General features: G+C 41.9%; 1 protein-coding gene across 1 annotated transcript in view; it reads right to left on the bottom strand.

The window, feature by feature from the left end:
* SNX9 (sorting nexin 9) overlaps window positions 1-24,464 on the bottom strand; it is a 70,279-nt gene that overhangs the window by 20,978 nt on the left and 24,837 nt on the right. Inside the window, 8 exon segments of the mRNA XM_080663533.1 lie at window positions 999-1,116; window positions 1,226-1,351; window positions 3,397-3,481; window positions 6,055-6,205; window positions 8,129-8,294; window positions 17,722-17,847; window positions 19,077-19,151; window positions 22,829-22,915. Of these exon segments, the coding sequence (XP_080519659.1) occupies window positions 999-1,116; window positions 1,226-1,351; window positions 3,397-3,481; window positions 6,055-6,205; window positions 8,129-8,294; window positions 17,722-17,847; window positions 19,077-19,151; window positions 22,829-22,915 (934 nt within the window).

Raw genomic sequence — 24,464 nt, forward strand, 5'->3', positions numbered from 1 at the left:
ACCCTGCCGGTCCTCTCTGACATCTGGGAAAGGAACTTCCTCCGAAGACCACGTTCTGCTCTCTGGGTTGAGGTTAGCCTGTTGATGTCATCCCTTCTCTCAGCGGTGTCTACCTCAGACCTTTCAGCCGCACTCTCATCTTTGATCCTTTCCTTTCCATACTTACCAGTTCCATTTATCGGAAAAACTTCTACCTTCATACTAAAACTCTTTCCCATCTTTAGTAAAGCTCAGCTTTGTTACAAACTTTTATTCTAAGAAAAACATAACAAGTCCTGAGTACTCATTTTCCAGGTTTTATACTAGGAGATAAAAAAAATCAATGACTGTTCTCAAAACAGACACAGAAGTCCTTTCCGACTGCACGTTATAAGAAGCTCTGGTAGCATGCGGATTCTTGACCAGATTACTTGGGGCAGGGCAAGTGGGGAAAATGACACCTTAAATAAGTAAGAAAAAGCGAGGGCTTCTCAGCGATAAATAAAAACATTTAACTACAAACAGTCACCTAGGTAACTGGGTAGAAAACTTGGCAGCGCCCTACATTAACAGATGGAAGCTCTGTGGCTTCTACCTTGGATATCTACACACCTCTAATGCAAACAGCACATCTGGACTGCATGAAGTGCTCACACCAGTTGGGTCACAGATTTGTAGTTCCACTTCAGGCTATTTGGATCATTTCTCAGGTATCATTTTAACATTCATGTACTTCTTTTATAAGAAAGGGTGTAGCAATAAAGACAACAACTTTGCTAGAATTCAAGCTATGTCTACAAGAACTCTGATAGAAAACTTTATGAGTCTTTCTTGCTAGGTGTTTAGGTAACTTCCAAATACATGTACGGTGTGTATAGTGTATGCAGATACTGTTTCCAAACTCCTATATCTGGCTCCTCTAGAGGATGGAAAATGCCATTACTGATTTATATCGGGAAACTCTAAAAACTGGAGTCTTTTTACGTGTCATCCCTGAGTTCAGCGTCACACACACTCACCTGTGACTTGCTTGTCTGGAAGAGAAGGGATTGGAATGGCTGATCCAAACTTAACCAGGAGACGTTCATATAACCAGTCAAAGTGCTTATACCTGTGGTTTACAGATCGATTAGTATTCTACAAAATAAGGGAAAGAGGAGAAAAAGTTACAATGCCAATTACAGAAAATGAAGAAAAAAGCCAATCCTAACTAGTGACATAAGCTTTTGATAACTCGGATACTTACAGTGGGCGTTAGCTGATATTCAATGTAGCTCTTCAGCCCATACATTTTGGAGCCTTTCCTGGGATCTGCTACCACACAGTCAAAGGTAGAGGTAGGATAAACCCACATCGGGCCGTAATCTCCAACCTACATAACGTTTCAGGGAGAGTTAACTTTGTTACAAGGAAAAACCGTAAATAAAATTGATGCAAGTCATCAAAGGTTCTCTTTAGGACTAGAGGTGCTTTGGAGGGCCGCTCTTGCCCTTGTTTGAGGGTTACACCAGTGTTCTCTGTTCCTGCTGAGCTCTATTTGAAGAACACACTCGCCAGGCAAATGCTGCTGTTTCTCATCTGGGCACTCCAGGCCACGCGGGAAAGATGCCTATTTCCCTCCCCGCTGGGAATGCTGGGCGGAACACAAGTTTTCTCTCTCTGGTCCAGCAATCTTAGTTATATGTATAAAGGGCTAGTTTTAAAATGTTCTCATCTCTCATGGGTTGATAGTTTGTGAAATAAAAAATTACAGCCTTGTATGTCTGAAAAATGTCACATTGCCATCAAACTTTCTCATTTTCTGTATACCCTGTCCTATTTCTTTTTAAGGGTGGAAGGAAGAAAAAGTGGGGTGGGGTATGCAAGTTCAGAGGCTATTAGGTCAGGATGATGACGGGGGTCCAGAGAATTTTAATAAGGGACTAGAGAGAAGATCTCTGACAACAAGCTACTCTGACTCCCCAAGAGGGAGTCCTGATCCAGAAAACCCTTAAAGCTACAGAGCAGGGATCTCTAAGAGGAGCCTCTGGGGAACTTCCCACAATCACAGCACCGAGAGCAATTCTGATCGACTCCTGCTCACTACACAAGGGTCCTGTGGGAAGGGTTACTGTGCCTTAAAAGCAAAGAACCAGGTCCTACTTCCTCTCGGTTTCCTGAAGACAAATGGCTTTCCTGGGCTTCCTTCTCCACACAAGAAGCCCACATAGGCAGTCTGCCTAAAGGGCACACGGCCACTTCTACCTAAGACTTTGGTACATGTGCTGGGGTCCTTCAGCTCTATTCCACCACTGCCACACTTGTGACAAAGACCCCTTTGCGAATCCAAGGGGCAGGGCCACGGGCTCTTAACTGTGTGGAGTTTTAAATTTAATGAAAAAAAGGAAACAGAACAAAAATAATGACACATGTTCAGTATTTACAAAAGGTCTGAAGAAAAAAAAATAATAATTTTTAATCCAATGACACCATTAAGAATATCTGTTTTAGAATAGCTCAGAAGATAATTCCCCCAAATTTGCTTTGAGGGAAGAAGGAAAAAAGGGGTCTTGGTCACATCCCTTCTCTCTGGAGGTTTCTAGATTTCAAAGATGTAAGAATAAGTAATAAAATAAGTCCAACATCATTCTTGCAATTTTATCAAGTTTCCCAGGAGATTATAGAATAAGACCAGATGTTTCCTCCTCCTTCTTTGGGTCTCTGATGATTACACTCAAGGTTCTCCCATCTCGTAGTTACAGGGGTAAGTCAATAGGGTCAGAAGGTAGCCACAGTTCTTTTCCAGAATTTTATCTGGGAATATTGGCTATATAATGCTTCGACAGAAAAATCTACCAACAATCAATGTCTGGGTGAAACTAAAGAGCCAGTGCATGTGATGTAATAATCAAGTTATTCTAAGACAGATATTCTTAATGGTGTCATTACTCCCGGCTTTTATTTGCTAGCTCCTTATTATGACCTGAGAGCAGGTTTACTGGAAGAAAGGCTAATTATATCAACTTAGTGGAAAAGGCACTTTATTCTGATAACATGCATGGACTTTGCCAGGCAGAAACCTAAATATTTGAATTGGATTTATTAGCCAAATAGGTAGGGCTGGTAGAAAAACAGCATGTAAAAGGTACTTTAAGACACCATACAAAGAATTATTAAAAATACATATACTAAAGAGTGTTGTTGGTTCAATTACTAAATCTGAAAGGTAAATGTAAAAAATATCTAAACAATATAATGACAGGCATTAATTTATGCTAATTACCTTTAGTACTTTTAAAATACTAGCACATACTCAGTTATTTAGAGTATTAAATGTGTTTAGAAACTTTCCAAATAACTAATAACCCTCTTAGTTTTAAGACGTATACGAGAGCTTAATCAGAAACACAGCAAACAAACAAAAATGAACAAACTTACAATGATAGGAATTTTCTCTTTGGGTTTTGCTAGTTGCTTAGTCAACAAATACTGTTCCATCCCAGGTTTTGCAAATCCCGGAAATCTAATCATGAAGACAAATGTTCGTGAGTCTTACGCCTTTCTTAAAAGAATTATACAGCTCTCATCCACATTTACTTAATACAACAACTTTAACCTTGTCTGTCTCGCAGATGTACTCGGACTAGGAAACTGTGGTAAATGAAACCTAAACTAATCAGATTGTGCGACGGCCAATTAGTCATTTAATTAAGTTTTACCTGGTAAGAGAACAGTTTGACTCCAGAAGGTGTGATATTGATGGCACTCCATTTGCCTAACTGGACCTGAACACTCTATCACCCCACAAAGAGTGAAGGGCACACCAGAAAAATGTCCCCCATGTCACAGGAGGAGACGCTACCGGAGCATACCAATGGGAGCTGACCACCGGGGTAATGGCCACACACAGCATTTCTAGATCCAAATTAAAGCTGCCTTTCAACATATGCCCTCCTCAGGAAAGCCACAATTATCCGAAAGAAGCTGCCACTGATAGACAAAAGAACCAGTTTTTGCAACACAAAGGAAAATCAGTCTTCTTAATAGAGACCTAAAACATAATAAATTGGTTACTTCCAGAAATCAAATCTAAATCCAAAGCAAATTTCTAAAATTGGAGAAAAGCTGGAAAACATGCATAGCCATCCAAAGTGCTACTTCTAAAGAAGACAAGATTGATTTGGGTTTTAGAAATTTTTGCAGATGCAAATGAGGACTGCTTTAATTTGGTTTCAAAGTGGAATGAAATTTTAGAGCAGAAAATTCTTAAAGCCAGCCCCTTCACTGTAGAGGTTAGGCGACTGAGGCTCAACCAGATCTTCCAACTTCTCTAATATCATACAGCGTACCAGAGAGCCAGCGTCGAGCAGTGGAAAGAAAGCACAGGGCAGTGGAGCCACGGGCCTGGGCACCAGCCACAACCTCACTTTCTGGCCACAAGAACTTGGCAGAAACCTTGGCCAGTCATGTGATGCAGTCTCGACTTCCTCATTTTCAAACTGGGACAAAGAGATACAGTCTACTGAAATGGGTTTTAAATATACTCTGTGTTCAGGTTTAAAGGACAGCGGAGAGTAATACACATCTCTACTGACCATACTGAAAACTTCAAATGTGACCCTAAGAAACAGGATACTGTCCATAACAAATGACTCATTTTATTATACAAGAAACTGAGCATGAAAATACATAATGGAAGAAACTAGACAGAGACGTAGGAAAGTGGGTAGCTAAAAGATGACTTTTACTCTCTGATGCTCATTAAATATACTAAGGGGACTTGTAGGGCTTATTAAACGTATGCATATGTGTGTAGATCTAGAACTAGATACAGATATCAAACATTATGTTGACAATATTTTTCCAGACACAGGTTAACGTTCCTTGGTATCTGCTTTGAATCATGGACTTGGAACACTGAGAAACAGTATCAGTCATTTTAGAAAACTATTTTAAACGTAACTGCTGAAGATTCTTATGGAAGTCATAAATTATATCTCCTTCAAGCTACATGGTGTGCACTACAGACTATCCAGAACTCTCTACCAAGCAATGCTACAGCACTCATCCATATTTACCACATGCTTTCTTGTTAAGCAGTGCATCTACAAGTACGACTCAAAACCTTTTTTTTAATCTAAGAGAAATCTAGGTGAAAACAATCTTAATTACCTTAAGCATCGTAGTTCAGAGCATGTACTTAGGAGACTGAGGGAATGGATTGGAATCCTGTGTGAGTCTGGGCAGTTACTTAACCTCTCTGGACTTCAGTTTTCCCCACAGAACAGAGATTACATGTACCACAAGGGATATGAGGGTCTCGTGAGAATGTATACAAAATGCTTTGCACAATGCCTGGTAATTCGGTAAGCGATCAACGATCAATAAATAATAAAATATTTAAAGAGAGTTAGTTTTGGTTTTCCTGTGACATCAGTAAGGAAACCTTAATACATCCTGGAGTTGATAAAGGTAAAAATAGTGTTTGCATATCATTAAATAGGACAAATATTTCCTTTAAAATGAAAAAAATCCTATATAATGAAAGCGTAATATGCTAAGTGTCTGGTTGTCCGTTCAACCAATCAAAGTGTAATATGCTAACAATATGCTAAGGCCACTCAACCACTTGTTATGACATGCACTGACCACCAGCGGGCAGACAGTTGACTGGTCGACCAGTCGCTATGACATGCACAGACCAGCAGGGGGCAGATGCTCTGACCGGTAGATTAGCTTGCTGCTGGGGTCCAGCCAATCGGGACTGAGCTAGACAGGCTGGACATGCCCTGGAGCCCTCTTGTGGTCCTCCCTGGCTGGCCAACCTCCCACGTTCCTCCCCGGCCCCAATTGTGCACCAGTGGGGTCCCTTGGCCTGGCCTGTGCCCTTTTGCAATCCAGGCTAAGGCACCCCCCGCAAGTGCATGAATTTTGTGCACCGGGCCTCTAGTATTAAAACAAGCTACCAAGCTAAGATCCAAATGAAAGTGAGCAAATTACAAAACTTCGTAAATCACTGAGAAGAGAAAAGGCCTCTTTGTATCTCGTGTCTATTCCTACACAGAGTTCCTGTGCCTTAACTACCTTTAAACCTACTTGTTAAGTGGCAGCTTCATAGACGAGGAGCCAGCACGACTGTTTCCGCGTTGAGCACCTCCTGCTTCGGCTGCCTCTGAATCCTTAAAGTACGGAGAAGATGACTTGGGGTCGTCCCAGTCTTCATCCCAGTCATCATCGTCACCAGTTGCTAGGGGTGGGCACCAAAGATGGTCAGTGAAGAAAAACAAAATAAAAAGGGAATGATTTAATTTTAGGATAGAAACTACCAACTGGGTTGACCAATTAAAAAAAGGAGAAAAGGGTGTACTATAGGAGTATGAAGTAGACATGAAGAATATAGGCTCCGTAGTCAGTCATAAAGCTTGTAGTGTAGAGTCTGCCTTTTAGCTTCAAGAGGACTGTCAGTCCAAGTAACTTCATTTTAATATGAAGTTACTATAAAAATGCTACATGGTACACAAGGGAAGGTCTTCTAGAGGCCCATACGTTGGTAAATCTAGTGTTATAAACTCGCAAATAAGCAGATCAAACACCCTTAAAGTCAAGAAGATTGGGGAGGTCTGGCCAGTGTGGCTCAGTGGTTGAGTGTTGACCTATGAACAAGGAGGTCATGGTTTGATTCCCAGTCAGGGCACATGCCTGGGTTGTGGGCTTGGTCCCCAGCAGGGGGCATGCAGCTGATCAATGATTCTCTCTCATCATTGATGCTATTGATGTTTCTATCTCTCTCTCCCGCTCTGAAATATCTCTCTCTCTCTATCTATCTATGTACCTATCTATTTACCTATCTATGATTGAGGAGGACAAAAGGTACAATAAAGCTCTTAAAAGCAATTATCACTAGTAACCATAAAGGTGAGAGAAGGGTGATGATGGGAGAGAGATGGGAAGAAACAGGATGGGGATGGAGGAGAAAGGCAGAGAAAAACGGGAGACAGGAAGTACAACCAGCACTCGCAGCCTAACACAGCAGTAGTCTGGGTGTCAGGTAAGGTGCTGCCAGCTCTCCTGCTCCCTTCCTCACCACGGTCTGCCTGCCTCCCACCTCCGGGGGCCTGGCATGTCCTTTTGCTATTAGGCAGGAACTGGCCCTGGCATCTCTGCCTTAAGAGTGCCACAACGAAGAGACAAATGCCAAAACAAAAAAGAAAAGAACAGGAAGTATTAGAAGGATCTGGGCCAAGCTTCCTGGGGCCATGCCACGTTACCAAGAACTACACGTCAGCAGTCTGGTCTCAACATTTCTACTCAGCCCAAGACTCCTGGTCCTGCCAATAGTCCCGGTCCTTCTACGGGGGGGGAGCTTAGGACCAGTACCTGAGCCCTGGTTCCCGTGTGCAAGCCCCTCGCCAGTTAGCACATTCAATTCCTGACACAATGTGTTCATATAGGGATCATAAAAAATGATGAGCAGATTTTTATCTTATTTAATTTCAGAACCGACAGAAATATCCTTCCTTAATTGTTTCCCCGTCTATAAATTCCTCTTCTGCCTCAATATTTCCATTGATAGCCTGGGAGTCAAACAGGTAGTTAAGGAAAAGATGAAACAGCTGGTCAGAGATCATAGCCTGGCAGGTGATACACCATATTTCATCTGTATACGTTTGTTTTTAGCCTAAGATTTAAAAGAAAATACATGTGTGCTAATTGCCAAGATTTTAAAGTGTTCTTTTGCTTTATGAATCTGGCCCCTGCAAGCATGTGACTCCTTGACAGATAACTGAGATTGGACTAATGATCATAATTAACAGCTACCTACAATAGATGCAGACTAATAGGTTTGCTATTACCGAATAGGAGCACCTGAGAGCAGGTCCTTGAATTAAAATCTATTTTTATTCCGATGCCCTAGTCCAGTGGTCACCAAACTCATTAGTCAACAGAGCCAAATATCAACAGTACAATGATTGAAATTTCTTTTGAGAGCCAAATTTTTTAAACTTAAACTTCTTCTAAAGCCACTTCTTCAAAATAGACCCGCCCAGGCCGTGGTATTTTGTGGAAGAGCCACACTCAAGGGGCCAAAGAGCCGCATGTGGCTCGCAAGCCGCAGTTTGCCGACCACGGCCCTAGTCCCCAGCAGAGCCCTCTTCCTCATCTTCCTCACCTGGTCCTTGGTAGGCCTGGGGATGACCAAAGGCGGTGTCCCAGTTATTGGCAGTGTTTTTCTGGGCTGCAGTCCCCTCTGGCTTGGCTCCCCAGCCGTCCGTGCTGTCCCAGTTTCCAGACTTGGAGGCACTCCAGGCTGACCAGGGGTCATTGCCACTGCTGACCTGTTGTTAGGGTTAAAAAAGGAGAAAGAATATTTGTGACTTCTAGAAGCATTACTCAATTCCATAGGAATCACGTAACAATTGAATACAATAGGAGTGCTGAAAGAAAGCAGTAGAAATTTACAACAATTTTAAATTTAAATAATAAAGTATTTTAAACATGTGGAATATAATGAACATAAACTGATGAACAAAAATAGATCCAGAGACAGAGAAACATCAATCAGAACGTCAAACCTCAGGGAAGGTAGGGGATGCTGGGGGTAAGGGGGAGAGATCAACCAAAGGACTTGTATGCATGCATATAAGCCTAATCAATGGACACAGACAACAGGGGGGTGGGGGCATGAATGGGAGGTGGGGGGTAATGGGGGAATAAGGACACATATGTAATACCTTAATCAATAAAGAAATTAAAATAAATAAATAAATCTTAAAAAAAATTTTTAAACATGTCAGAAAGAACAAAAAACAGCATCAACCGGATTTTACTGATGTTGGCATTTTGCCATTATTTGCTTAGGAACCTTACAACCAGCAACAAAGAAACTGCTGGACTAGCACCGTCCCCTCCATGTCTTCTTCCTTCCCCAAGTAACTTCCTTTCTGAACCGAGTCATTCCTGGGTGTGTTTACACGCTGCCATGCACGTGTGCACATTCCTGTTTCTTAGTTTCAAAACTGAACTAAACGACATTACACTGTATATATCTATTTTCAACTTGTTTATTTTTCACCTAACAATATGTTTTTGAGATTATACATGCTAATAACGAGGATGTTTTATTCACTTTAACTGGTTTAGAACAATCAGTTGTATTTTTACTAGGCTTTTACTTTAATCTGAAAAAGTAATACATTCCCAGCAAAAAAATTTCAAACAGAATAAAAAGACATGGAATTTTAAAATATGTCTACTGCCCTAGCAGGTTTGGCTCAGTGGATAGAGCTTCGGCCCGAGGACTGAAGGGTCTCTGGTTCTATTTTGGTCAAGCGTACGTACGTACCTCAGTTGTAGGCCCAATCCCTAGCCCCAGTTGGAGTGTGTGCGGAAGGCAATGTTTCTCTCCCCGCCCCCCCCCCCCCCCGCCCCGCTCCCTTCCACTCTCTCTAAAATCAATGGGAAAAAATATCCTCGGGTGAGGATTAACATACATACATACATACATACATACATACACACACACACACACACACACATATACCATCTTAAGATGCCAGTCATTCTTTTAAAGACAACTACTACTAACAAATCCTTACATACACTTCCTCAAACATCCCGTGCATAGAGATCCTTTGTGGTTTTAAACATATAAGGGAGCCCAAATTACACTATCTGCTCTGCACTTCTGTTTCCCCACCTAGGAGCCTGAGACACTCTTCAAGGTGCATCAACATCTGGGGGCCTCTTTCTTTTACACGGCCCCAGAGCCCCACTGTATTCACCCCCCATAGTGTAACCAGCACCTGGGGATGCTCACTTACCTTGTTTTCAGTATTTTGTTCCTGTAAATAAGACTGCAATGCACATCCTTCCCATGTGTCCAACAGACCTTTGTGAAATCCCCTAAGAAACACTGCTGTGCTAAGGAGACTGTACATTTACAATGAGTGGATTTTGTCAAACTGTACTCCGAAGAGCCTGCTGCCGTTACATCCCTACACTCCTGACAGGCCAAGGAATTTTGTCTTGCACAAAGGTGGGCCACCACATCCCCGAATTATTTTAAAAACATTTCCTCCCATTATTCCTTAGAGTAGTTTAATTACTATTATAAGTAAAATTCTTAAACAGGTAACACATGGCACCCAATTGCAAGGAGCATGGCAGCAAGAGGCCTACAGCCCCCCTCACCCCTTCTGTATCTCCTGTGAGTCAAGGACGCTTTTTGTTTTTGTTTCCTTGATTTAAAAATTTAAATCTTTAATCTGTCTGAAATGTACTTCAGTATAAGGAATAATATAGGACTCCAGCTTAATTTTTCTTGTAGTCTGTCTGTTGCCCTATCATTTAATGATCCATCTCCCCACACCGATCTGAAATGTCACCTCCATCACATACTGGCCTGGGACCCATTTCTAGCCTCTCTACTGTATCCTAGCAATCCATCTGTACCGTACCAAGCTACTCTGGAGCCCACTAGATAAAATACCATTAGTACTTTAGTATAACATCTTTTATTGATTTATTTTTAAACCAACTTTTTCATCAGCTTAATATTTTAAACCTAAAACAATGTGAATTTTAGCACTAGAGTGTCAAAAATTTTTAAAATGCCTTAATTTTCATTCCAATCACTTAAAATTTATAGATAAATTCAGGGAACACAAGTAATGCCTTAAAAAAAAAAACAACAACAACAATTTCAACGTTGAATCTGTTTATCCAAGAACATGGAATCGCAATATTTCCCCTTCACATGGAAAAAAAAAAATTGAATTTGGGGTCGGGGGAGATAGAGACATATAGATATTTATAAGAAAATTTCCCAAACTGCTTAATATACCTTTTTAATGTTTTAGAACCCTATAATGTTGGTCTTTGTTTACACTTCACTGACAGATGGGATGGAAAATTGGCTACCACATACCAGAGGCATAAAAAGCAGAATATATGTTTTACATATGGAGTTATGATTTCTGAAGTTACTAGTGATTTTGCTCTAAGGCAAATATTAATAGCAGAAGGACATTTCATCCACAGGACCGTGAATTTCTCCAATATGTGGCTTACAAGACAATACTTTCAAGCTACTCTAGTGGCGAATGGAAATAAAGGCGGACACTGAGGGTGGCACAGTTAGGAACACAGCTTCCCTCCAGTTAGGCTGCGGGGTTACAATCCTGGCTCTACCTCTCTAGCTGGGCAACCTCAGCTAGAATTCGAATCCAGGCAGCCGCCTCGGGTTCTGAAAGACTGACAGAACTGAAAGGAAGTAGACTGTGAAGGAACAGAGGGTTATAAACTAAAGCAACAGGAAGGGTAGGAGCTCAGCACTGCCATGACGATAAGGCTGTGTCAGTGAAGTGGCAAAGAAAGATTTTCATCAACACTGGGGAAAACGGAATGTGACCTATTCACAGCAAGTATCCCCCAAAATTTAAAATTTAGGACAGAAACATATGATAATTCTCTTTAAATCCACTTTGTTCACATAATACTTGTAATAACTGCTACATTATTTGGTTATGTATATGATCTTAGCTCTCTATCTAGATTATAAAATCCCTGTAGGCAAATCTAGTAATGGTTTGCTTCTCTCTCTGTCTTTTGTTATTTTTCCTGGAACTTTCTATCTTGTTTCAATCTTTCCAAACCAGAAATCTCTCTAGCTTTTCTCATGCACTTTTTACTGGCTTTCTCTCTCTCTGATGACCTTTTACTGACCCTCCAGAACCCCTCTTCTAATATCAACACCTAAAATTAGCTCACGCAGTCTGTCTAGTCCTGTCTCTCTCTGAGCCCACCGTTCTCTGACTCCTTTGGTTTCAAGCCCCCATCTCCGTGGTCCCTCAGCTGCATGCGTCTGGTCACACACTATGCTCCTCCCTACGGTTTCAACTCTGAAGTGCCTCTTCTCTACTTTCTTCAGCTTTCCTTCCTCTCCTTCCTCCCAGCAGTGTCTTCATCCTCTTCTTTTAACCTCTTTATGGTACCAAACCCTTCCTGACTCTCAACCACATGTCATTAAAAACCCTTCATTAGCTCTCACTGACCATGGAATAAACTCCAAGCTCCTTTGTCCACCCATCAAGGTCCTTCCATGACATTTCCTTCCATGACATTTCCCATTCTTACTTGCCATTAACCTTCACTTCTGTGCTTCAACCTTCACAGGTTCCCAAACTCTCCTACATCCTTGCCTTTGCTCATGCTATTCTCTCTATTGGCACACAAAGCCTTCTCCGTCATCTTTCTGAACTCTGTCCAAGTCCTACGGCACTAAGGGCTCCGGTCCCAGCCTGCTAGCTCACACTGTCACACCCTATATCCTCCCAAAGCTAGTCTTTAAGTTAGAGCCATTTGAGTATCAGGAGGTCACTCCCACTAGTAAGTCACAGGTATAGGCCTATCTTATTTAAAAAACACTTTCCCTTAAGATTTCTTTGAGTGGCAAAGATTCAAAATTTTTTTAACTTAAAGTGATTAAGTATGATGTTCTTAATCATTTGTATGAAATATGTATTATTCTTTGTCAGACATCTAACCTTCATAACATCATTATTTCACAAAGAGGGAAATGGGATTTTCCTTATGTACACTGGAGTCTTTTCTAGGAAAATAACCTGCTGTGACCGATCACAGATTAACACATTGCGGGTGGATCATGAGAATTCTCGCGTCATATTACACAGTGTTTTACAAAGTATCATACTCCCAGAGCGTGTTTGTCTGGGACCTCTGTTAAAAATGCATTTCCATCTGCCTTGCACTAAAACTGGCTGATTAAGTCCGACTCTCCCCTTACCCCTACACCAACTAAATTAAGTGCTCCTTACGGCCAGGAACAAACTACTCAAACAGTTGCTGATTTAGCACTCTACATTTAAAAGCTATCCTATCCTCTTAAAACAAATAGAGAAATACATTTACAGTGGCTTTCTATGAGAATTATTTAAATCTATTCACTGAAAGGATGAAAGCATAAGCTGAGTTTCTTCCGAAAGAAGACTGGCTTGTACCTGACTGGAGAGCCAGAAAGACCACAGAATGTAGTCAGAATGCCCATGCAGAATGGGCAGTTGATGGGTTTTCTTGAGATCATTGCAGGAAGCTGTGGGTCTTACAAATACATAATTTGGGATAAAAAGGGTCAAGGATAAGAATACTGGTTCACTGGGTGAATTTTAAATCCCAGGGACCAAGGATTCAATGGAATTTTATTCAAGTAAATTTCACATAGGTACAGTGGTTAAGAACTTAAACTTGGGCTCTGGAGCTGTCTGTCTGGGTTTGAATCCCAGGTTTACCACTTACAAGCTGTTTGAACTTGGCCAAGTTACTCCATCTCTCTTAGTTTCCACACTTATATAATGTGTACAATAATATTAACTTTCTCATAGGGGCTTTATAAGGATTAGATGACATAACGTACGTAAAGCATTTAACACAATATGTGGCATCAGGAGAAGTTATCTTATTATGGGGGTGGGGGGAAGTGCCATCTAGAATATAAAGACAAGAATGAAGACTGGCAGTCCTTTGAATAAATCCCAGTATGACTAGTATACCTATTGGTATGTGCTTTAGAAGAAAAGATCAAAAAGTTTTATTTCCGATTGGTTTCAATGCCAGAAACTTTGTATTAAAGGGATAATAACAAGCACTTAAGATGCTCTCTCTTCTAGCCAAAGATCAGTTTCCTTCAGCTACGTAAAGGACAGAGAAAGAGGCAGAACTGTTCCCCTACAGTTCAAAAGCAACTCCTAATTCTCAGGGCTTGGCACAAACATTTTCTGAGTGCTAAACGCCGCGATTTGGTCTCTTCAAAGCCTAACCTAACTGCTACTGTAACCAACTGGGCTACAATGACCTGCTTTCATGACAATCCTTTGGCCTCTGATTTCTCTGCTATCAATCCCAGTAACCCCTAGGTCCCTCAACTGCAGGCATTTGGTCACACACTAACCCATTCTGCTCCTCCATAAGGTTTCAAACCCTGAGGCACCTCCTCTCTACCTTTCCTTCCTCTCCTTTATCCTCAGCAATGTCTTCCTCTTCTTCCCCCCCCCCCCCCCCTTTAGGGCACCAAGTCCTTCCTGAATTTCAACCACGTCCTTAAGACTCTTCTTGAGACCTCACTGCAGTTCCAATGGTTCCACAGGGCCCCAGAAGAGCTGTCTAAGATGCTTTACCTGGAACAAGGACCTCCCTGGGAAACAGGAATTACTTCTTGCGGTTTTAAATCTTTATTTCCTCTTGCATTTAAGTTTGAATTTTACCTTATTTATGGAAGGAGAAGGAGAAGGAGAAGATGAAGAAGGTGGTGACTGGCTGAGACTTTCAACACAACCAATCTGAGCCAAAATATCCACCTTAAAATAAAAGAAGTGCTCAGTAAATGAAGAAAAAAGAGAACTCCAAAGCTCTTAACTAAAAACAGCAAATTCATAGCAGGGCTAAGTTTACCAGGAAATTCCAGCATGCCCCTCACTCACACATATTACATGCAAAAAGCAAAGCGCCAATTGTGTAGCAATGGGCTATCTTCAATGCATTAGTATATATTCTGAAGACCTGTTGCTGTCATAATGCAGCACTAGAAATAATTATAGTACAGAGGAAATGGAACAAATATCATGCAAGTAACACAGCCAATGAAAGAAACTCCAGAGAAGAAACATAGCCAAGCTTTTAATAATGTTAAGATGCTGAACCTTTTGCTTTCCCAGCCACCAGATACATGAGAGAGCGAAGATGAGATGAACAGCCATGGGGTTGACGTGAAGCAATCAGAGCCATGATGAACCCACCAAACGCAGCTGAGGGCACCATCAGCCTGTCCAGGCCGTGAACTCAGGAGCAAAGGTCTTGTGGTGGGTTCCCGAGGCTCTGCCCAGCTCAGTATGCAGCATCGTAGCGAGAAAAAAATAACGGATACCCTCCCACTAAGCCAACCAAGGCCAAACTGGCCTCACTGTTAAGAGGACAACTTTGGAGTCTAATTTCCAGGCTTCAGATCCCAGCTCCACAACTATCTATCAGGGAAGTTAATGCCATTATTTAGCATTTATACAGTTTTGTGAGAACGCACTTTTTGGTACAACTCTCTTGCAAAGTGGTGGCATATTTCCATTTTATAGATATAGATAAACTTGGTTTTCTAAACCAAGTAATATGCAAAAGTGGGCAATCAAGATGGAGTAACTGGGATGCAGTTTACACTTACACTTAAAACTGAAAAATAAAAATGACAAAATATATAAAACTGATTTCAAATCACTGGACATAAGGCAATAAAGGACCTGCTCCCTCCTGGAGAGACTTTCCAGGCCACGGACTGGGGGTGGGAAACGCACACAAAGCCCAGTGGTCTTCGAGTTGCAGAGACAGCTGGGAGTCTGGGGCAGAGGACCGAGGGGGGAGATGTGACGACTGAAGGAGACCCCAGGTTTTGGGCTCAGTACTGACCAGCGTAAGCAGGTGAGAAACCTACCACATGAGAGGATTAAGTCTCAATATATCGCATATGGCCCTTCTCACCAGCCAAAATTGGAAACCTCATCATTCACAGGGCCCTGGGGACAGACTGAAAAGGGTTTTGCTTCCTGGAGGGGCAAAAATGTCCTTAGACTAAATGTAGCTCTGATCTCACTTTAAAATGTTTAAAAAATAAGCCATGAAAGGACTAAATTGTTTCTAAGTAACTTACCTGCATGCCAGAACAAGGATACAAACCTATCCAGCATATAATAAGATAAAAATCACAAATGTCTGGCATCCAATAACAAATCACCAGGCAAGAAAAGATGCAAGAAATTAAGACCCATAAAAAGAGAAAAATCAATCGAAGCTGACCCAGTAATAACAGATGACAGAATTAGTAGTATTTAAGAGCAAGAAAAATTTCAAATATTGACGTCAGAGGAAACACTTTGAATGCGTTTCTAAGAGGTAACAATTTTAAGCATAAGAGAAAAAAACACTCTAGTAATTCCATGGGTCCCTAACTTGAAAAAAGATAGAAAAACTCATTTGTTGCTATTTGAAGAAGCTATTAAAACAATTTCTTACTTCGAAAACTGGCAACTAAAGGGAAAGAATTAGACTTCTGTATTGGACTCCAATAGAAACTTTTTCAAGGTAGTTAACGAGCTTCAGCTGATTGAAGAAGTGCTACTTTACAGAAGAGAGCCACTCCATAACTGTGGAAGGATAACAGTATTGATTCAGGCAGGCAAGGATTACCATTTGGTGGTAAACCCTAAGGTGAATGGTTACAGCAATAAATTAATACCGGACAGATTGCTTTATGGACATATGGAGCAACTGTAACTAGACAATGGGAGCACAAGACTATGATCAACCTGACCCAAGGTCATTCTGATCGATGGTGGGTTAACCAGATATTATGTCTTCTGATGTGATGCAGCATGAATATACAAAATTACCCATAATATATTCTTGCCAAAAGTGTTCAATTTGAATCCTTTGAAACTTTAGGTACAACTTCCAAGTTTAAAAATAAGTAATATAATTTACGAGTCTCAAATAGTGCTACAAGAATTGAGAGGAAGCAAAGGGGAGAAGAAAAAAACAAAGACTTCTAAAGGAGTAATGTTTGATTTGAAACTTAAGGGTTGGGCAGACTTCTGAAAGATGGAAGGAATCATTCTATCATTCTTGGAAGAGAACAAAGATACAAAGAAAAGATGGGGTAGCATAAGGCATATTTGGAGAACAGCCAGTTTGGCTGGAGCCTAACACATAGTAAGGATAAGGTAAGGAACTGAGGTTGGAAAAGTGTCTAATCCTACCTCAAGTTCAGGTGAATTTCTTACGCAATTTCCTACCATGCACTTCAGTGTCTGCTTAGTTATCCTGACTGATAGGATAGTGACTACCTCATTCCTAACGCTTTCACTTTGCGAGTAGAAATGGTTACTTGTTTCAGGAGGCAATGGGGGAGCCCCTAAATGTATTATTGTAGAGGCAGCAGTGTATAAGATAGCTGTAACAAACAATTACTAAATCCCTACTGAGTTATAACTGTTTTTCCCTTTACTCTTTCCAACAATTCTAAGAGGTTTTACTAATGAGGAAACTGAGGCACAAAGAACCTAAGTAGTTGAAAATATATGAAGAAATAACATTCCCTAAAGCCCATTCACTCTGAAGATGTAGGCAGCAATAATATTCTGATATCCGTTCTTTCAATTTCCTTGTTGTCACTCACTGTGGATAATCAATTAGCAGTAACTGCACTAGGCAGCATCACCTAAACTGATCATATTTTCATTAAAATTAATGTAAAATTACAGTGTAGTTTTCTCACTGAATTATCCCACTGTTCCAAGTTTTCTAGAAGCAATACAATAATAGTACCAAATGCTAACAGCTGCATTTGCAGTCACTTTTACATGTGTTGCATTTGCGAGAAGAGGGAGCTCTAGCTGAGAGTGCAAGCAAGGTGCCAAGGTCAGACAGATCACTTCCTGTCCCAGCCAGAGCTTTGACACTGACCACCTCAGCACAGGACCCTTCTTTTCTTTCCACACCCTCACTTGACAGGGTATTCGCAACTTACAGGGTCTGTGTTCAGATCATGCAACTTTTCAAGGCAACTCTTTTCAAGCAAGTTCTTTGTTAATACCCAAAAGAAATGCCACACAAACATCTGACAGCTAGAACGTATCACAAGCTTTCACAAATGCACTTTGCTCTCAGTAAGGCCAGCCACACCCAGCAGGGTGATGTAAGACTTACCTGGTTGTTACTGTTGGCAGCTGACGCATTAGCTTGAGCTGTACTTGCTGAGAGGGAATCGAGGAAGGCTTGGTCAGCCACTGAATTTCCACAAGAAAATGGATCTTTCCCATCACTGGGCAAAATCTGAATATTAGAAAGAATCACAATCATTTTCATAGATTACAGTTATTTCAGAGTTAGAGTCCCTGAGGGCAAGTAAGAATTGCTATCTATTACAGAAAAGGGGTTTACATTTCTAAGAGGCAAGTAACCCAAGAACAGTTAACTATGCCTTTCTGTAAATATGCAGAGTTCTAGGAAATGCAATTAATGACGGTATCTACTTAAATCCTCAGATATTTCTTATTCTTGTCCATTTTCAGAATCCTGAAAGCACACTGCACAGAGCTAAAACACAACATAAACATAAGGCATGTGGACTGAGTTCAGAGGCCTGGGAAACCTCTGAAACTGTATGGAAAAGGTTGGGTGCGTGCAAATGCACATATTTCTGAGAAGGGTTACAGATTTCATTAGATTTTCCAAAGGATTCCAAACTTCCCACCCAAACTCTCTCACTCAGGAACAAGAGAGAGGCAGCCACGCCATTCCGCAGGCAGCGCCCCGGTAAACATCTTCCCTGGGTAGAGCTCCTCTACTGGAGGGGAACCGCAGGTACCTTTATTCTGGATCTCACTCTGATTTTACTCACAGGGTACCAGGCAGCCTTAGTTTCTATACCCAGATTAGAGACAAACTCTGTATAACCCATACTTAGTTTTGAGTGACCTACAGACAACCAGCGGGGGGCGCCAGGAGGTTGACGCACAAGAGGGCTTGTCAGATGAGTGGGTGTGTCCCAGGCAGGGAGCCTCATTCATTCAGGGTGTTGTAACACTATCCTTGGCGTCTATCATAACAGAGCTTAAACCAGGCAATGGTTCCCAGTAGCTCATTTAAGACCCTTCTGTCTATGGGAATGGGAGAAGGAACTGAGAGAAATGTACTAAATTTAAACTTTGTGAATCAATTCTATAATAAACAGTATTGTAGGTAGCAGCTATTACACAGTATAAGCAAGTAAAAAACAGGGACTTAGATTCAGAATAATGAAACACTCTATCTTTGGAAAGAACTTCACTTAAATATTTGTAGACACTCTTTGGAGCTTCAGTCCACAGATAATATTTTTCCTTAATTCTACTTCAATGTATTCTCCACATTTTATATAATTAGCGTGTATTACTTTTGCAATGAAAATTTTTTATTAAAAATAAAGTTGCTATCATCCAGTCTGTCCCTTAAGCTGGTAATTCATAAAACTATGTTTGACAAAGGCAAGGTTTAACTGATAAACGACAGTAAGTTCTTACTTCAACATAGTCTGTGGGAACAAGACCTCGTTCTCCTTTGCTGTTTTTTCCTTCCAGCCATCCTCCACCAACATCCTAAGTTAAAAAAAAAAAAAAAAGGAAAGAAAGAAAAGAATATAGTTAGAAAATTTCCTGCAAAAATTTTACTTTGGGAATTGTTATATATGTGATATCAAAATTTTAAATTTTTAAGCCTTTTCTTTACTCCAGAAAATGATATCATCTAAAAACAAGAAGTAACAAACTTCAACAATAAGTGATCAAAGATTTGTAAACAGCCTATTCACAGAATGCCATCATTCCTTCCTACTGATGGTCTGTGGTAGATTACAAAAATGATCTGCAGCTCTGACTGGCAAGAAGCAGAATGCACACCCCACCTCTAGAATTGGCGCTGTCCTTTGTGGCCTCTTGGTCAACAGAGTGAGGTGGAAATGGTGGGGTGAGCTCAGGGCCTGGCCTCAAGAGGCTTTCCCCCTAGAAGAGCTGCTATGTGAATACATCTGCGTTGCTAGATGATGATGAAGACAAAGCCCAATCTGCCTGTTGCCCCACCTAAAGCCAGCCTACCCCCAGCAGGAACACTGCCAGTGACGTGAGTGAGTGAAGCCATGTTACCCAGGGGGCCCCAGCCCAGTGCCAGGTGACCTCCGGCTCATGAGTGAGCCCAGGCTGGTGGAACTATCCGGCTGACTTGTAGACTCCTGAGCAACAACCAACGGTTGTTTGTTCTAGTCACTAAGCTCTGGGATTGCCTATTATTTAGGAAAAGCTAACCAACTGATCCATGGGTTCCTTAGCTCTTCTTATAAAATACTATTAATAAAATAAGTAATAAAGTACTCTATAGCAGGATTCCTGTGTTTCAATCTATTATCTCAGCAGAAACCCACTTCCCCCCCCTTAAAATAGTAAGAGTTGTCTTAAGTTCATAAATTGTGCCCTAATTATTTAATAATTACCTGAATCTAGATAAAACATTTTTCATTCTTTTAAAAAAAATTTAGCCACAACTCTGTCCATTTTTAACAACAGCAACTTAAAGACATTACTGTTTTTCTAAGACATAAAGAATATGTCTTCATTTTTAAAAAAATTAGATAGGTAGATAAAACAATCAAAATTTCATCGATGATTAAAAATAGAACCTATTTACTTATATACACCTAGCATATTTTACAAAACTACATATACTTTTTCTACCCAGTAATTCATTTTTGTATCTAAGGCAGATTTTAAAATAGGCTGTAAAAATACCATCACTAATGAGAAACCACCACCCTCCTCTCGGGCATCCTCGTCTCCTTCCCTGCTCTTTGTGCCGCAGTCCGCCCCCACCCCCCCTGGTGGAACACCTGCATCTCCTTCCTTCCCCAGAGTCCCCCTTGGCCTTCCTGGCACCTTCCTCATGTGCTTCCTGTCCAGAGCCAGCCCACCTCCAGCTCTGCATTTCCATTCTTAAACTGATGCAGGCCACGGTTAATTATTTTCTATTCTTTAAACTCAACGTATCTAAAAGTAAACTCATTCAATCTTTCTTCCTGACTTACATACATGAGTAAGTCCGCCATTGTCTCAGGCGCAAAGGACAAAAACCTCAGGGGTCCTTGACTCTCTTCTCACCAACAGTATCTAAGCAGGCCCCAAGGCCTCTGGGTCTGACTCTCCAAAGCCTCCTATATCCATTTTCTTTCAACTTCTATTGCTGTGACTCAAAGTCATGTCCCTCAACTCCAATTCATTCCATATGCCTCTACTAGATTAATTTCCTCGAAGTGCTGGTCTCATCATGTCTCCCTGCCAACACCACCAACCAAAAAAAACAAGCAAAACCCTTAAGTGAATCCACTGCTTAACAAATGAAGCCCAGAATCTATGTATGGCCTGGCATACAAGTCCTGTCTGATTTGGCTCTGAGAGCCAGTTTTCTTAGCCTGTCTCCTGCTGGTGTGTACATACCTGTGCTCCTGGGACACTGGTGTACATGTAGTGTTCCCCAGCAGAGAAAAAAAGCAGAAGCTTAGAGGCCAAACAGATGTGGCTTTGAATCCTTGTTTTGTCACTTACAAGTAGAATGACCTTGGATAAGTTACTTAACTTCTCTAAGTCTCTTTACCCTCATTTGCAAAAAGAGATGAAAAATACTGACCTCACAGAGTTCATGGGGAAAATATAATAAAGAAAGTATTCATAGAACTTAGCCAAACACCTGACTCATAGGTTGTCAGTATGGTTGCTGCGACTTCTAAGAAACAGTGAATACTTTCTAATTTCAGCACCTTTGATCTGGCTGGGATCCAGCTAGGATTTCTATTTGATGAAACCCTACCCAGCTATCTTTAGGGGACTTAACTTTCTCAATGTTTATAAAGTACTAGAGGCCCGGTGCATGAAATTCATGCACTGGGCGAGGTGGGGGATGGTTCCTCAGCCCAGCCTGCGCCCTCCCACAGTTCGGGACCCCTCGGGGGATGTCCGCCTGCCGGCTTAAGCGGATCCCCCAAAACCAGCTCTCCAACCTCCCCCGAGGGGCCCCAGATTGTGAGAGGGTGCAGGCCAGGCTGAGGGACCCCACCAGTGCATGATCGGGGCAGGGGAGAGACACAGGAGGTTGGCCAGCTGGGGAGGGACCGCAGGAGGGCTCCAGGGCCAGACCCCAGCAGCAAGCTAACCTACCGGTTGGAACGTCTCCCCCCTGGTGGTCAGTGCACATCATTGCAAGCCATTGAGCGGCCTTAGCTTATCATTAGCATATTATGCTTTGGTTGAACAGCCAACCAGTCGACTGGACACTTAGCATATTAGGCTTTTATTATATAGGACTAGAGGCCCGGTGCACGAAATTGGTGCACAGGGGAGTGTGTACCTCAGCCCAGCCTGCACCCTCTCCAATCTGGGACCCCCATCGGGCAGTCGGACATTCCTCTCACAATCCAGGACTGCTGGCTCCCAACTGCTCGCCTGCCTGCCTTTCTGATTGCTCCTAACCGCTTCTGCCTGCCAGCCTGATCACCCCTAACCACTCCCCTGCCAGACTGATTGATGCCTAACTGCTCTTCTGCCAGCCTGTTTGCCCCTACTTGCCCTCCCCTGCGGGCCTGGTCACCCCTAACTGCCCTCCCCTGCAGACCTGGTCTCCCCCCGCAACTGCTCTCCCCTACTGGCCTGGGTCCCCCCCAACTACCCTTTCCTGCAGGCCCGGTTGCCCCCAACTTCCCTCCTCTGCTGACCTAGTCAACCCTAACTGCCCCCCCTGCAGGCTTGATCACACCCAACTGCCCTCCCTTGCAGGCCTGGTCCCTCCCAACTGCCCTCTCCTGCTGGCCATCTTGTATCCACATGGGGGCAGCCATCTTGTGTGTTGGAGTGATGGTCAGTTTGCATATTACTCTTTTATTAGATAGGATTCTTGCCCTGGCTGGTGTTGCTTGGCAGTTAGAGCCTCAGCCCATACACCGAAGGGTCTCAGGGTTGATTTCCGATCAAGGGCACGTACCTGGGTTGCGGGTTCCCTCCACACTCCTGGTCAGGGCAGCAACCAATCGATGTGTTTCTCTCACACCAATTTCTCTCTGTCTCTGTCTGTCTGTCTGTCTCTTTCACCCTCCCTCCCTCCCTTCCTCTTTCCCCCTTTCCACTCTGAAAAAGCAATGGAAAAAACACCCTCTGGTGAGGATTAACAAATAAATAAATAAAATCTTAAAAGTAAGTCCTTAAGGGACAATCTGATTTAAATGCAATAGTTCTCTTACTGGATTTGTAATTGTGATGATTTCTCCTTCATTAACCGTCAGTTCATTATTTCCAGGTTCAGCAGCAAAATCATACATAACCCGAGCCTGTTGGGAATGGAAAGGAAAAGAAGTTACAAATGTAAACTTAGTAAAAAAACCAACAACCTCTAAGTTCCCTTTGTATACATGCTGGTATGAACAGACACCACATGACAGTGGCTGCCATGTTTTGGGAGAAAGGAAACATATTACCAAAATGATTCAGAGCCTGGTTCTGTTTTGGAAACAGGAGAAGTTCTGGTAACTGCCCATACTGCATTTAGAGATTGGCCCCCCAAAAGTCCTCAAAACAAACCCATTTCTTCAAGGGGAAAAAGGCATGCCCTCCTTTCCAGGAGGTAAGAAGTAGTAATACAGACATCGTTCATTATGGGAACTCACTCTCAGGGACCGAAGAGATATACAAATATGTAGACACCTGTAAGAGGCAGACATCTTTAGATTTCTCCCTTGCCATTAAAACTCTCACTATTCTTTATCTAGAGCCACTGGGATGAATCCTGATAATGCATTTTCCCAGCCAAGTAAAGTCAGAATGCAGGATATACACTGCATTCTTGTTCTACAACATTACCCACTGTACAATGCCTTATAGGGCTGTGGAGACTGGCCAGGTAACCTCAACAGCTATAATTTTCAAACATTTTCCTGCAATGAAATCTTAATTTCTTAGAAAACATACTAAAAGGAAGCCATTCTGGTTGTGAGATTACTCCTCCAGCCTCTTCCTTAAGAGGATCCTTGAGGCACCAACCCAGAAATGTGAGCTCCTTGGAATACTGCCACACATGTATTTTGAGAGAGAGAATCACTGTTGAAAAAAATGTATATGTATTATATATCATAAAAAAATATATATCTTGCCCTAGTTGGTTTTTCTCAGTGGATAGAGCATCAACCCATGGACTAAGTCCTGGGTTTGATTCTGGTCAAGGGCACATGCCTCAACTGCAGGCTCGATCCCTGGTCCTGGTCAGGGTGCATGCGGGAGGCAACCGATGGATGTGTCTCTCCCCCTCCCTTCCACCTTCTCTAAAAATCAATGGAAACATATCATCGAGTGAGGACTAACAACAACAAACAAACAAACAAAAACCCCTTTTTTAACCATTTCAAATGCCTTTCATGGACTGTCTCATAAAAAGAAGCCCATCTTATAAATCGAGGCTCACCCATATCTAGAGATAATATGGTTTATTTTTAAAGTAATTGTTTGTCTAAGAGACAAACTGAAGTTTACCTCCAGAGCTAGTCAAATAGGACGGATGGAACGGCATTCACTTCACAAATATTTACTCAGCACCTACCATAAGCCAGACCTGTGCGAGGCCCTCTTGCTCGCCAGGGCGCTTTCTCACACTTGCTAAATGAGGCCTGAAATCCTTATCATAAGGATTAAAAATTCACAGCTAGTAATAAAAGACAAGGGAAAAACCTAAATACTCACTTATTTTCAAATACATCAAAAATAGTAAGATGGACTGATGGGTGAATATGTGATAAAGCAGGCATAGTAAATGCTATTTATAGAATCTAGATGGTGGGTTTATGGTGTTCAATGAAAAATTATTTCAACTTTTCTACATGTTTGAGA

Source organism: Plecotus auritus (genome assembly GCF_963455305.1).
Source record: "Plecotus auritus genome assembly, chromosome: 4".
In the NCBI taxonomy this organism is placed as follows: Eukaryota; Metazoa; Chordata; class Mammalia; order Chiroptera; family Vespertilionidae; genus Plecotus; species Plecotus auritus.